The following is a 14,295-nucleotide window of genomic DNA, read 5'->3' as shown; positions in this document are numbered from 1 at the left end:
TCAATGTCTTTTGGGTTATGGACAAAACAAGACACTTGAGAGCATCATCTTGGGCTTTGGTAAACACAAATCGACATGTTTATGACATTTCATGCACCAAATAACCAACTGATTCATCGAGAAATTGATCAATAGATTAATTGACAATGAATATAATGGTTAGTTGCAGCCCTACTTCTATGTAAAACATTTTAGCACGTGGCTGGGCAATAAATTAATATTTAATTTACTGTCCACTGTTATTATCGATTTGTAGGATTTACTATATAATATTATGAATTATGATGAATCGCTTAATGGTCTCAAATTAACATGAGATAGTAGTTCAAGTAAGTCTACTTTCTCCAATAGTCATTGGTGTAGTATTAAAATGTGACCTCAAAAACAAAGGGGTGCCAGTTTCATTTTAACAACTCAAACATCACATTGTGATATACTCTATATTAAAGGTATGGTTTCACAATTTGATTAATGTGCTTATTTGCTTTCTTGCCTTTGAGTAAGATAAGAAGATTGATACTTCTCTCATATCTGTACAGTAAATATGAAGCTGGATTTAACAGCTAGTTAGCCTAGCTTAGCGTGAAGACCGAAAACAAAAGGGAAACAGCTAGCCTGGCTGCTCTGTCCAAAGGTAACAAAGTCTAAGAGCCAGTCACTTTGCTAAGCTAAACCATACCTGCTGGCTATAGCTTCATATTTAGACCTATATCAATCTTCTCATCTTAGCGAGAAAGCAAATAAGGATAATTCCCAAACTGTCAAAGTATTTCATAAATATTGGAAGAGGGTCTGCTGTTTGATGTGGAATCTTCTATTTTTCATATCAGCCCACCCCTGGGCACCGTATCACCGCTTCTACTGAGGCACAAGATGTGGAATCCAATCTTAATGAGGTATCTGATGACTACTCCTTCAAAAATCACACATTTTGTGATACAGCAGATAAGATTTAGTGTCATTACCGAAGCTACGGGGAATAAACAAGCGAGACAGGGCGGGGGAATATTGATCCAGATTAAATGAAGATGAAACAGTGAGACATTGGGTCTGACATCATCTGTAAGAGGCGGCAGTGACTTAGTCTGGTTTAAGGGGCATTACGGTTCAATCTCTTTTTAGCTTATTTATCTTGCGCTTGCTGAGAACAATTGCTGTTTTTCTCATTCACATTCATGAAATTATACACAAACAGCTGCCCAGTACAACCACGTCCACTGGTGGTCCGCTGGAGCAGCTGGAAAGATAGATTTTTCCATTAGGATTTCACATATTCAGCACAGGCACATTTAAAACCAAACATTGGCCACAAGAACATCTCTTCCTTCCAGGCTGCCAAAGTTGCTCTATTTTTAGAGGCAAATATCTGCTATAGTGACACTAACTTTCTCTACATACTTCTTAGCAGTGGGAAAAAAAAACAGTTTACAAAATGCTAATTTTAGAAGAGTAGTTTGACATGATCTTCTCGTAAATGGAAAGCAAGAAATAGAAGAAAGCACAAACTGTTTTACATCTGATGAGATCAGACACCTGATACAACTACATATTGTGTTTAAACATAAATCCCAGAAAGAAACACAAGCTTTGATGCCTTCAGTTTTTATGCTGAATCAGTGTTATTTTACCACAAAGCAGTGGTGATACATTTAGTCCAACTTGTGAATTATTTATGACAAATGTATTGATTATGATTCCAAAATGAGCCACAGACAGCCCGTGTGTCTCTTCAACCTCAGCTTGGAAACATGCACTCCTTCTGTACTGAAACTGGGGAAAAAAAAGACTGGACTTGGCTACAGACAAACACGTTTATATCTCCCAGAAGACCAACAGAATGATTCAATCAAATAACGGATACAGACATAGGCTATCCAAGCCTATTACACAGCAGATAAAGCAGTAACCCCAAGACACACAGAACAACACCTGCCGAAAAAGATGGTCTCTCCACGCTTTGTGCTGCACAGGCCCCCCGTTGCTAAGCAGGAACTGGTTCAGCACTTAAGGGAGGAAAATATTTTTCACAATGTAACAGCTTGATTTCTTCTGCAGTCAGAATTCACTTTTCACCTTTTTCCTTTTAGCAATTTAAGACAGTAAATATCAGAGCCATCCAAAATGTTCCTTTTACAGCAGAACTAGCTGAATCTGGCTCATCTTGTTCTTTTAAATGAGAAACTGCTTGATAATAAATTATACTCACTGATAAAGAAAATGGTTCAGGCTGATTTACATGACAGGAACACCTAAATATATGTTGCTGTCCAATGCAAGACCCCTGCAACAAATAATTTCTGTCCATTTTTGCTACAACTGTGATAGTGAGGTGTGAAATAAAGCCTGCAAGCATCTCTCAGGCTGTTACTTGTTGTTTTCTGTGCAATCTGATGCTTATTTTTGTCCATCCACAGCAAAAACACCTCCGTACCTCCTGCACCCAGAGGACAGACAGTATGTCTCAGTATGAGGTACAGGATTATTCATGATGTAATCCAGCTGCAGATGATCCAGTCATAGCTCCTTCACTGTGTCAGTCACCCTCCACTCCTTAATTCTCTCCCCCTCTCCGTCTCTCACCCAACAGACGCAGTCGTGCTAATGTAAGCTATTTATCCCGACCCCTACAGTCAACACGATGCCCCCTGGGGCCACACAGGCTCAGCATCCTCAGCTGACCTGAATATCAATGACACCAGTCAGTCAATCCCTGAAATCTGGAGCTGGACTGTTGTGTGACATACATTAACCTCCAATCAGGTAGTGTTTGTAAACTACAAGACAGAAGAGCAATCACAGACATGTGACTTTAAACATTACAAAAAATGACCACAACTTTTGCCTTTGATGTCACAGTGTGAGTTCGTTCACCGCCAGGCAATGGGGAAGCCATCATTTGATGCTATTTCTGAACTGTGAGTGACAAACAGAGAGCACAGAATGACAGCTGATAATTGTGCCATCATGGGTGAGTAAACGGTTACGCTTCCAAGGTGATGATTTACACCTGTGCTTTGTCCATTTCTGTAACCACTTATTAGCTGCAGCCGCGCTGCAGAGACCCTCTTTTTCATCTACTGGATGCTGTCATTATGAGTTCACATGGTAAAGCAAGTGATGTATTTAAAGAAAAGAGGTCACAACAAATATCATTGTAAAAAAAATAATAATAATACATTATTATACAGATGTAGAAAGGTAGATATGCATGAATATGATTAAACAGGTACACTGAATGAGATGAATAGGAAGAAAATCTAACATATATCTCTCTACTCTCTAAATCTTTCACCAAAGGATTTGCCCTACCCCAAAACAAAGAACATCCAACTCTAAGCCCATCATGAAAAACAAAACAGGAACTAATCTCTGAAGGTAGCAGAGATCTATTGTTTCAGCCCAGTCGCCAGAGACAATGTTGTCTAGTATGTTTTTACAAACCACAGATACATTGCATTTGTGCATTTGTACATTCATCCGTTTTATATCACCATTTGAGTGACGTAGTTCTGAATACATGTGCACGAGCTGACTTTGTCATCAAGAGGTGGAGGGGATGATAGATTGTATGTCACTTAGGCAAGAGAGCTGCTAACCTGCAGGCCACTGTTAAAGGCAAACAAATAGTAAAACCAGTTGTTTTTTAGTGAGTGATCAGCAGCAATTCCAACTATGATTGTGCGACCAAAAGCAGGCTGTTTTAGCAAGTTGTCAGTGGCATTTCCAACCATAATTGTGCCATCAAACTGGTAATTTTGTACCAAAATGCGATCTTTTCCTAGCCACAACCAAGGGGCATTTGTGCCTAAACATAACCACACTTTAACCACGGCAAAGTTGAAACAAAAACGCAAAATTTCAACAAATCCTCTACATTATAATGTACAAATATTACATACCTGTGGTTTGCACAAACGTATAATGCCAACATTATTCTGGCAATTGGGTTGATAAGTTTAAGGGCTGCCTCCTAATATTCGACAAAACATTAGTCGACCAGAAGGGTCATTAATTGGCAAGATTATAACGGTCATTAAGTCACAGACTTAAATTCTAAAAGTTAAATTCTACCGGAAGCTTGTCAAAATAAATCAAAACCTATATGACTGGACCATGTGTGAATTTAATTTGAAGGACAGACACAGGAAGTCAGAAAGGAGTCAGGTTAATTTCCAGGGCTGGTACCTGCATTACGCAGGCTAGTTAATAACATGTCGGGCAGGAAATCCAAAGTGTGGGATCATTTTGAGAAGGTAAAGGATGAACCCAAGGTGATATGTAAACTCATCTTCATTGGTGGACTACAAACATGACGTATCATCTGAAACATGGAAGTAGCTACATGCCCATTAGCCACTTAGTGCAATCATTACTGCTTTGCCGACAGCGTCATTAACAGGCGGCTCGCTCAGTGTGTGACGTGCACTTGTAGATAAAATATAGGCCTATATTAATGAAGGTTCATTAGTACAGTTTTGTATTTCTCTGTAATGTAGCACAGTGTTAACAATGTTACTGATTCTTTCTCACACCTTCAACTCAAACTATTGTGTTGCCCCGCCAAAATATATCATTTGATAATTAAATTAATATCATAAACATGCGGGAGACTAGTCGAGTCATGGCCCGAAATGACGACTATTGGTCGACTAGGAAAATTCTTACTTGGGTGAAGCCCTAATTAGTTTTGTCCAAATATTCAATCATGGTCGCCATTTATATTACAACACCCGATCTGATCAGACTCTTAGCTTCTACTGAACAGGGCAGATCTGTAAACCACATCTTAATGTTAGCTACATCCTTTGTAGCAAACATGTGAGTCAATGGACTGGACAAAAATTATCTTTAATTTGATATATTAAAAGATGATGACAAAAGTGTGTCTAATTCCAAACTTGCGTTCATTAGATTTGAAATGTCATCAAAGATACTAATCCAAACAGACTGAATCTTAGAGTAGAGCAGGTGACTATGAATGAGACTGGCCTCTTCTGTCTGCCACTTGGATGCTGCCATTGTTTACACACAACACTGAAATCTGTGTCACAACATAAAATCAGTTTGCACTTTGTTTTTATGTGTCAGGTGATTAATCGCACACAGAAATACGTTGACCTTTCAGCACGACAGCCACAGAAGAGTGTGATACATTCTACGGTAGGATAATACTCAGGAGAAAGCCCCCAGATATGAAATACTATATGTGCCTCCAAGTATGGAAAGTGTGTCACATCACGTATGATAAATTGTGCCATATAGGCAAAGGTCAGAGGAGACTTGCACTCTATAAAGAAAGAGAGCTCTGCTTAATTACCCCACGCCACATCTGTCCAATAAAGATATCGGCCTCTATAGGAAAGCAGTGACATGCTTTCACTGATGGCTGTACACTCTTTCTAAGTGTCAGAGAGTTGCTTTCACTTGATGGAAAAGCTGTACAGATAAGAAAGAAGAGTTCATATATTGTAATTAGTGCATCCTCAAGTAGACTGAGACAACAATCAATACCTTCAGTTAGCACAGAGAAAGGTCTCACAGGGAAAGTGAATGCAGTGCGTTTATTCTGCAGTGGGTAGCTACAATGAGTGGCAAACAATAGAAAGATTAATCTAAGTCGAGCCTTCCCCACAACATTTCCCATTCATCCCCTTATTGGATTAAAGGGTGTGAATCCAACATTAGGCTACAGATTAACTTGACAAACGTTTAAATGAAATCAGAAAATAAGCCACAAGCATCCTGCTTAATTGCATGGTCAAGAAGAGGAGGAGGTTACCAATTAGCGGAAAACTATCACTATGCAAAGCTTTAAGAGACACACAGTTAAAACAATCAGGGCACTGAGAGTGTGTGTTGTGACTCTGCACGATGCTTACCTTGCTGTGGAGAGCTATCATGCCAGTGGCTATGTGACAAGATGAGCTACTTAGCAGCCCGTGTCCCCATCCCCTCCAACATGCCTAGCCTGCCAAGTGTCCTAAATACTCTGCTCCATTGTCTGCCTCAGAAAACGAGCAGTGCTGCTGGATAGAAGCACTCTCTCCAAGGTGCAAAGGAGGAGGGAGGGACGAAGGGAAAAGAAAAGGCTAATTCCCCGAGCAGGACAGGGAGCCATGCAAATGGGACGCCACTGAAGAAGCCTCCCTGCAGTGAGAGCGCTCCACAGAGAGGGTCTTCTCTCGCCACTGTGGCCAGGCTGGGGTTTAATCTTTTAAGCCCTCCCACCCCACTCACACACAAAAAATCATGAACACACACACACTATTTCACCAGTAACACCTCTGCTCTACCCCTACTTTAACCCCACCCTCTCATCATTAGCCTGGCAGGTGGCCAGACGTATCATCAGCACTGTCATAATCATCTTCTGTCGCAGTGAAAGCTATTTTCTCCTGGAAAAGATGCCCATTTCTGAGGAGCTGAAAGTGCCAAGAAAATGCATGCCTTGCAAAAAAAATGCAATTCTGTATGAGACCAACAAAATGACGATAAGGCTGTTGCTGTGATATGGATTGCTAACTTGAAAACTGATATCGTTCTCCCGGTCCGAAGCACAATCTGAAGTTAATTTTCCTCAGTCTTTGTATCTCTTTTTCTGTCTTCTATTTATCTTAGGAAAGAAAGCCAACAATAATTGAGCTCTTCTTTGAGGTTCATTTATCTCATCTCCTGGAATAGAAGCAGGATTATATCTACTTTTGTGTTCTTTTGCTTTATTAGCGAATTAGCATATTGAATATCTCAAAGCCTCCAGCCACTAAAGGTTAAATCCGTCACCCCAAGGTAAAGCAAAGTCACTCGACCATTAAAACATTACACAAGAGAGGAAGAGAAAAGCTTAAATAAGTACTCAGAGCTATTAAACATGACACTGAACCCCATACCTCTCCAGTGGAGCTACTCATGAGCTAACAGCAACATGATGATATATTATTCAGCTGCTCACACTCACAGTTGTTGCTGTGAGTTTTATACCTTGCCTGTGTGGTGACATGAGGTAGAAGTGGTGCCCCTATACGAATTCTCACATACTGCCTTTGGGTTGCATTAACTCGGAAAATGCAGAGCAAGTGTTGCAGGGATTTGGAAGAGGGGCACTAGAGCAGATTTAGGAGATTTGGAGCCTTGTATGGCCCGCACGACAAAATCGGCTGAGTTTCAATAAGCTCTAGCTTTGCATTAACACATGCAGCAGCAAACAATTTCAGTATTGCGGGGACACCAACCAGCCACATTTGACAACATGATAAATTGCGTGATAAGGCTAAAAGAAACTTAAATGGCTTTGTGCTGGGACACCAAAACACAGAGCCAAGAATTGATTAAAATTATTGGATTTCATGGTGTTAAATCATGCAGAGGTCCAGATACCATCTATATTAATGGGCATGTCCAGCTGACGCTCTAAGGGAAGAAACGTAAGGACACCTAAGGACATGGAGGGATTGAGAATGACCCAGACAGGACTACAGAATCATAAAAGTAAAAAGAAGATCCTCTAGTATTATCTAAAGCTGTAAGTAACATTAACTTTGTGGGTCATCCAACTTACATAAGTGATTACAGAAAATAAAAGGGATTATGGAGAGCAAGTGGTGAGAGCAGCATGCTTCAGTGCTAAAAGCAGATAAAGACGTAGCATTTGTACTAAAATGTACCCAATGAAATCTGGAATGTTCAAATGTCTGCACTTAACCTTCAAGTCATCAGAGCTAATGGATCGGGTCAAGAGAGTCGCAGATGATGCTTGAGACCAAATCCAATCTAATGGCTTCCATTTAGATCAGCCAGACAGGACACTCAAAAGTAAGGAGAACTGCACAAAGAAGCAAAAAAAAAAAAAGTTTAATTTCTTCCTTTTAGCAAGTGCTCCACTACTATTCATAAACCATGAGCTCCCTGGCTAATCAAAACCAATGCAAATCTGTCAGAAGCATACAGCATGTGGAGCAGGGCGCAGTGTGCAGTGGCAGAGCATAAGGCTTGTGTCTGGCTGGCTTCAGTGCTCCGGCTTTTTTTTTTTTTTCTTCCAATGTGATTTACCCAAGACTTCTGACTCAGCACAATCCCACCGCTGACAGGAATAAAAGAGGATCATTTCCTCCCTTCTGTCTATGTTACAGGGCTGCAGTACATGCAGAGTGGGTAGATAGAGTCAGTGCTGTTCCACAATACCACTGTGACCACAACAGACACAGCATTAATGTTTACAGGTAATTGTACGTGTTTGTTTGAGGTACATATAGTCATTGGATATATATGATTTGGGGTACCAGATGGACAGGGATTGCTTTATCATTGGAAAGTCTGCACTTCAGGGCTTATTGCACATCAGCTGCATTTTAGATTAAGGAAGGGCTGATTGGATTTTCTCAGACTAATACTAAAGTTAAAGCTTTTTTAAAGTGGGTTAGTGGTGCTATGTTTTTCTCATATTCTCCTCTGTTTTTTGACAAACTTTAGTTGGGACAAAAATTGTATTTATGATTTATCGTTCCCATCTAGCTTGAGCACAGGGACATAACACACAGGAAACCAAATGCACACATACAAGGAACATACACTCAGTTTTATACCTGCATACAATCTCATCAAAAACGTGGACAATATGTGCCAATACCTCTGTCTTGGCCAACTATGATATATAAATTAAAATACGGCAGCCCAACCTTATATGCCCTGATCCTATACAGCATGACTGCAGAGAAAAATGAATAAACAAAGACCTCAACATCAGCACAAGTGCACATAAAGCATAAACAGTAAAATTCCAATATCACACTCGATGCGCATGGCCAGTTTTCCATCGCCAACTTGGTTTTCCGTTCAATATATTAAACTGGCTATAATTTGAGATCATAAGCAGTGAAATTGAAAATCATCCACCATTCACCAATTATCTATTTAGAGAATCTATCAGCAAATTAAGATCAGTCGTGGAGTGATCATGCATCTAATTGTGCAGATTAATAAATCAGTAAACTATAGCCACCTTTTGCTCCACTGCAAACACAATTTAAAATACATCTAATGATAAGATGGACTAGATTAAACTATTTACCACGGATGGAAAGCATGTGAGCTCCATTTATGGTAAGTCTTTCAGCCTTCAGAAAGCTGCCATGCCCTGGTTTCTGCTCCCTATGATCACATTTGATGTGGTGTTGCATGTCAGCAGTATAATGAGTAGACTGTATGCATGAAAGGAAGAAGAGAAATACATATTCGATGACACTGTTCATGGCTCTTATGAAGCATTTCCTGTGTCAAACAGACTTTATACTGTACAGACGTCTGGGGGCCTGCAGTCTTCCTCCTCTTCTGTTTTTCATCTGCCTTCTTATACCCATTGTTCTTTCCCTCTAACATACAGTTGTTGACCATGTGTGACTGTTTTTTCCCCACAAACATCACATTGTATGTCTTCAGCTCTGAGCTGGTTCATGTAGATGTGTAGGTGTCTAAGTAGCGATGTGTCCTGATCAATATCCAGTGAACTGTCACCTCATGTCATACTGATAAAGAACAGGTCAGTGAATCTTATTCACATGCCACACATGAATAAATTAACTTGCATAATGTTAAGCTTACTGATGCTGTTTATGGTTGATTGCTAATAGGACAGACACGACTCCAGTCTCTCAAAGGCTTGAGTTTAAGCCAAAGTAAATTGCCCCTGATTGCCCAGATCTGATCCTTTCTTTGTCTAAGCCTTTTATTGCTGCTCAATGAGTCAGTCGAAGAGAATAGAAGCAGAACAAGCTGGCAAACCTGTGACTTAGGAGAAGAGCCCCATTTGGACTCAGCCTGCCCAAAAGGGCTTTTGTGTGCACGTTAATATGAGTAGCGCTGAGAGGTTTGGTGAATGAAGCTACCTTGAAAGGCGTTCAGCTCTCATGGCCAGTGCCTTTTTTGTATGTCAGCTGGGGAATGAGGTAGAGAGTGCAGCACAATTGGACTTTGATTACTTGATAGCAGAGACAAAATTAAAACAACATCTATCAAAGCCTGTGAAGTTTTTTCTCTGCATCAATACCCCATGAAACAGATAGCAGAGTGCTACGTGTGCTACGCGTATTTCAGTGTTTCCTGTAAAAGCAGGAAGCTGGGGAGGGACTTGTCACGGTGACAGTAGAAATGTAGTTGCCAATATGATGTAACATACAAACACAGAGGTGGCTGAGCCGTAATGGTGACAGCTTGTGCTTGCTATGCTAACGGTGGAAACATGGCAACAGGGTGAGCAGGAGGAAAGGTGGGCCTTACTCATCCATTAGAAAGCGTTTTATTGGATGATAAATCAGTGAACTCCCTGAGGTCGTTTTTGGGAAATTACAAACTTTAAAATAAAGAAAACCTAAGGAAAATCTATAAGGTAATTTTTTGTTATTGTTGGGCCAGAAACTGGAGTATTGGAGACGGTCAGTGCAAGACATATGTGACAAAAAAACTCAAACATCTATTTTGATTTCATAACGTCAAAAAAAACAAACACCTTGGTTATGACTTGTAACAGGTTTACAATCTATTATGACTGTACTAATCTTCTTCATGAGGAGCGTGTGTTTGTATGATTGTGTTTTGATCAGATGTGATTGACAGTGATCTGGTGACATCGGCAAACATCCCAAAAGCTGTCAGACATGATTAAGATGTTGCTCAGTCCTTTTTGGTGTGTGAGTCACATCCCGTTTTTCCAGCTGAGCCCGACCCAGATCAAAACAAGTGAGAAAAGCACAGAGGAAAACATGCGAAATAATCAGAGCCGTTCCTACTCAGACAATTCTGTTCACTTGGAACCCTATAGAAAAAGGTAAATGAGAAAATAGGTTTCCAGGGCATTTAATGGGCACACACATTTGGAAAATTCAGACCAAAGTGATTTGACCTTGGGTTTTCATTTAATTAACTTTTTCCCAAAGTCATTTATTCAGTATTCACTTTGCTCATTTGGTTGAGAGTGTCCATCCATTACTATAATTTACTGATCACACCACCTTTTAAACATGCACGGTTGACTCTCACACCATAGAAAGAGCCTGGATTCTGAGGGTAAGGGAAGACACAAGCCCAATGACATAAAATTATGCATAGACAGTCATTACAAAAAGGTCATAGAGACTTGCATCATATGGTGTTACCATGTGGAGCAGCATCTGAGCTGGAAAAACACTCACCAAGAGCGACATTTCCAAACACTGTTCTAACACTTAAGGCCTGCAAATGCCACATACATGAATGAACAATGCTCATTTATATAGGGCACAACATTATCACAGCATATATGATGAAGCTACACTACTGCTTGCCCTAATAGGCTATGGGCATATAGGACAAATACCTCAGAGCTGAGGCTTCATATAAATAAATCACACACTGTACATGTACACCTGATACAGTGGTAAAGCACAAAAACAATGAAAATAAGCAATGAATATTTAACCAGCGGCTGCCTGGGTGCACGGCTCAAACATGTGCGAGTAATGCCTCAAGTAAAGAAAATATCAACATGACAAGACTCAGAAACACTTGCATGATGCTCTTGCAGACACAGACGAGGAGGTACAACAGGGACACAAATACTCTGACACCCACCACCTCTTTCCTCATAACAACCTACATACTAACAGACATATGTACAGTAACCACACACACACACACACACAGGCGTGCACACACAACGCTTCAATAGGTTCATCCTTCCAGTGTGCAGCACTGCAGTGTTGAGGTAGGACGATTCATTCTGAGAGGCAGATAATGAGCTATTCCCTCTGCAGTGGACAAAATCACGGAGCCAGCAGAGCTAAGCTGTGCCACACACACACACACATACACATACATATAGTATACACACATACACTCACTTTACAATAACCCAAGAGAAACTAGCAAACTTCTTAACTCTCTGCCCCACTCTGGCTCCTCCACACATTACACACACACACACACACAAACCAAACAGTGAGCCCTCTCTGCCACCCACCTCTGTTCCCCGAGCACACAGCCCTGAGGTGCATGCACACGCACCCCAACACGCCTGTAGCCGCAGTCCCCTTAGTGTTGACTTGGCAGCAGTGGAGCCAGCTGTATATCTCCCCGCTACAGTATGCCTCAGGATAAACTGCTAGTCTGCTCGAGCTGGTTAGCAACCGCTGTCATGGCATCCTGCCCCCTTCTATCACAGGCAGTCAGTGGCACAGGAGCCCCCTCCATCATACACACACACAAACACACACACAAATGCACACTCACATAAACATTTAGCTGTCAAATCATAGGGCTCCCCAGCTGTGACCTCACATCACAGTGGAGGGGGAGGAAAGAGAGCATGAGAGTGATGAGAGAGATAGAGAGGAGGGGGGTTGGGGTTGCATATGTGTTTTACAAAGAGAGGACGAGTGATAGCAGGGTATGGCCAGAAAGCATGGCAGCCACAGTGGGGAGGAAAAAAATTACAGCAGGGAAGGAGAAGTAAGAAGACTACAGTATGTACTGTACCATGGGAGGGCTGCTGCTGCTAGGAGAAGAGGAAGAAGTAATACAAAAAGTTGCAGGGGTGAAAACAAACTGTGAGAGGGAGGGAAGACGACAATTTAATTTTGATAGCTGTTAGGGCTGCGTCCATTCCCTCAGCTGGAAATAAATATTACAACCACACTGGAAGAACAGCAGGAAGTAGACACATTGAGGGAAAAAAAAAACAGCTGCAAGGCTCACTGCCCTACTGCAATCTCCACCTTCATCTCCTCTTCATCCTCATTCATTCTACTTAAGGACAAACTGTTCATCACATATTCACTTCCCCCTCTTCCGGTATTTCCACCCTCTTATCCCTCTGTCCTGGCCCTGTCTCCCAGTCCTTCTCCTCCTCTTATTTTCCATCCTCACACTCCTCCTCTCATTCATAATGGATAGTTTGGAGATATCCGCTTCCTGTAGTGGGCCCCGTGCCCCTGGAGCCAGTCAGGCTGTATTGATTCCTGCACCAGAGGAGTCATCAAGGCAAAGATAATAAGGTTTAGAGTCACACTGAATTTTCTGCATCCTTCCCTCCCTCCCCCTTGGGGAGTCAGTCCATCGTCTCCTGCCCTCTACTGTCTGTCCTGTCCAACATTACATGCATGCAAATCCAATTAACAAATGGATTTATTGGTTAGGAATTGGGAATTAGTCAATTTGGGGTTGTACCTATGTGAGGGAAAGAAGTAAGAGCAAGACTGAGCAAGAGAGAATAAAAGTCTCTAGTAATGTGTGTGTACATGTGTGAAGGTTTTCATGCGTGTCATTCTTATCCAAAAGGCAGTGGTCTGTATTACACAACAGTAAACACAAATAAACACACAATTGTTTCAGCTAGAAGAATCTGCCAAAGACCCACATAAATCTTGTCTCCTCTTGGCGATCTGTGCTGCCACACTCTGACGCATGTTGTGCCACTGGGTGCTACATTAAGGCTCATTAGACTAGATATCCGCCCTATGCTGTGGCTGGCCTGCCCCTCCTTTGACCCAGGCCTTCATATATGGGTCAATATTGTCATTCAAGTGACTGACATGTCTCACGCGCACAATGCTGCTCTTTTTGGGCCTGCACAAACAATTACTTATGCCCTGTAGCATTAGCAAGCAACAATGTCCGGCACAATGGGGATAAACCAGAAATCTGTTGTTCACTTAAAGCAGCACCTTCTATGGAGTTAGGAGCCTTGATAGGAAGGGTCAGTGAGTTGTTCTCAGTTGCATCTTGAGGAACATGGGAGGGCGTCATTAAATAGGGCAATTTTCATGCTCGCTGAACAAAACACATACAATGTAAAGTGGGCGGCTAGATGCAAAGAGACAAGAGGAAACATGTCAAGAAAACAACTTTTTAAGCCACAATGATGAACCTGGAATGTGATATAAAGGCGATAGCAGATTGATGATAGTGAAAAGAGATAACAATCTGTGTTTATATATGATGTCTCTCAACACTTATAGTCAGACAGTATGAGTAGGGGTCAGTCATATGGATGCACAGCGTCTGCATCTCTTTATTACAACAGCGCTATATTCTGCAATATAGTACATTTTCTGGAATTCAACCCGAGAAACCATTTATAGATCATTTGCAAACATAAATACTCTTATATTTAAAAACAAATACCTCAATATAAATATGTATAATGACATGGGATCACTATTAGTGCTTTTACAAAGTTTCTGATGGTTCAATTGCATTTTGTTTCAATTCAAGGGCCTGTGATCAATATGAGACGATATCAGTAAATATTAGGGATGGGCATTTTCGGTC

At 41.1% G+C, this 14,295-nt stretch overlaps 1 protein-coding gene across 4 annotated transcripts in view; it reads right to left on the bottom strand.

Annotated features, from left to right (window-relative positions):
- LOC126407843 (contactin-1a-like) overlaps window positions 1-14,295 on the bottom strand; it is a 92,552-nt gene that overhangs the window by 57,063 nt on the left and 21,194 nt on the right. The window contains exon 1 of one of the 4 annotated variants that reach the window (XM_050073086.1): window positions 11,987-12,177. The exons of 2 other annotated variants lie outside the window; for them this stretch is intronic. In XM_050073086.1, the coding sequence (XP_049929043.1) occupies window positions 11,987-12,020 (34 nt within the window). In that variant the 5' untranslated portion in view covers window positions 12,021-12,177. Of the gene's footprint in view, window positions 1-5,879; window positions 6,108-11,986; window positions 12,178-14,295 lie in introns of those variants that run through there. One more of the 4 variants, XM_050073089.1, reaches the window with a different exon arrangement.

This window comes from Epinephelus moara, chromosome 20 (genome assembly GCF_006386435.1).
Source record: "Epinephelus moara isolate mb chromosome 20, YSFRI_EMoa_1.0, whole genome shotgun sequence".
In the NCBI taxonomy this organism is placed as follows: Eukaryota; Metazoa; Chordata; class Actinopteri; order Perciformes; family Serranidae; genus Epinephelus; species Epinephelus moara.
Note: the sequence above shows the minus strand (reverse complement) of the source record. Positions and strands in the feature narration are given on the sequence as shown.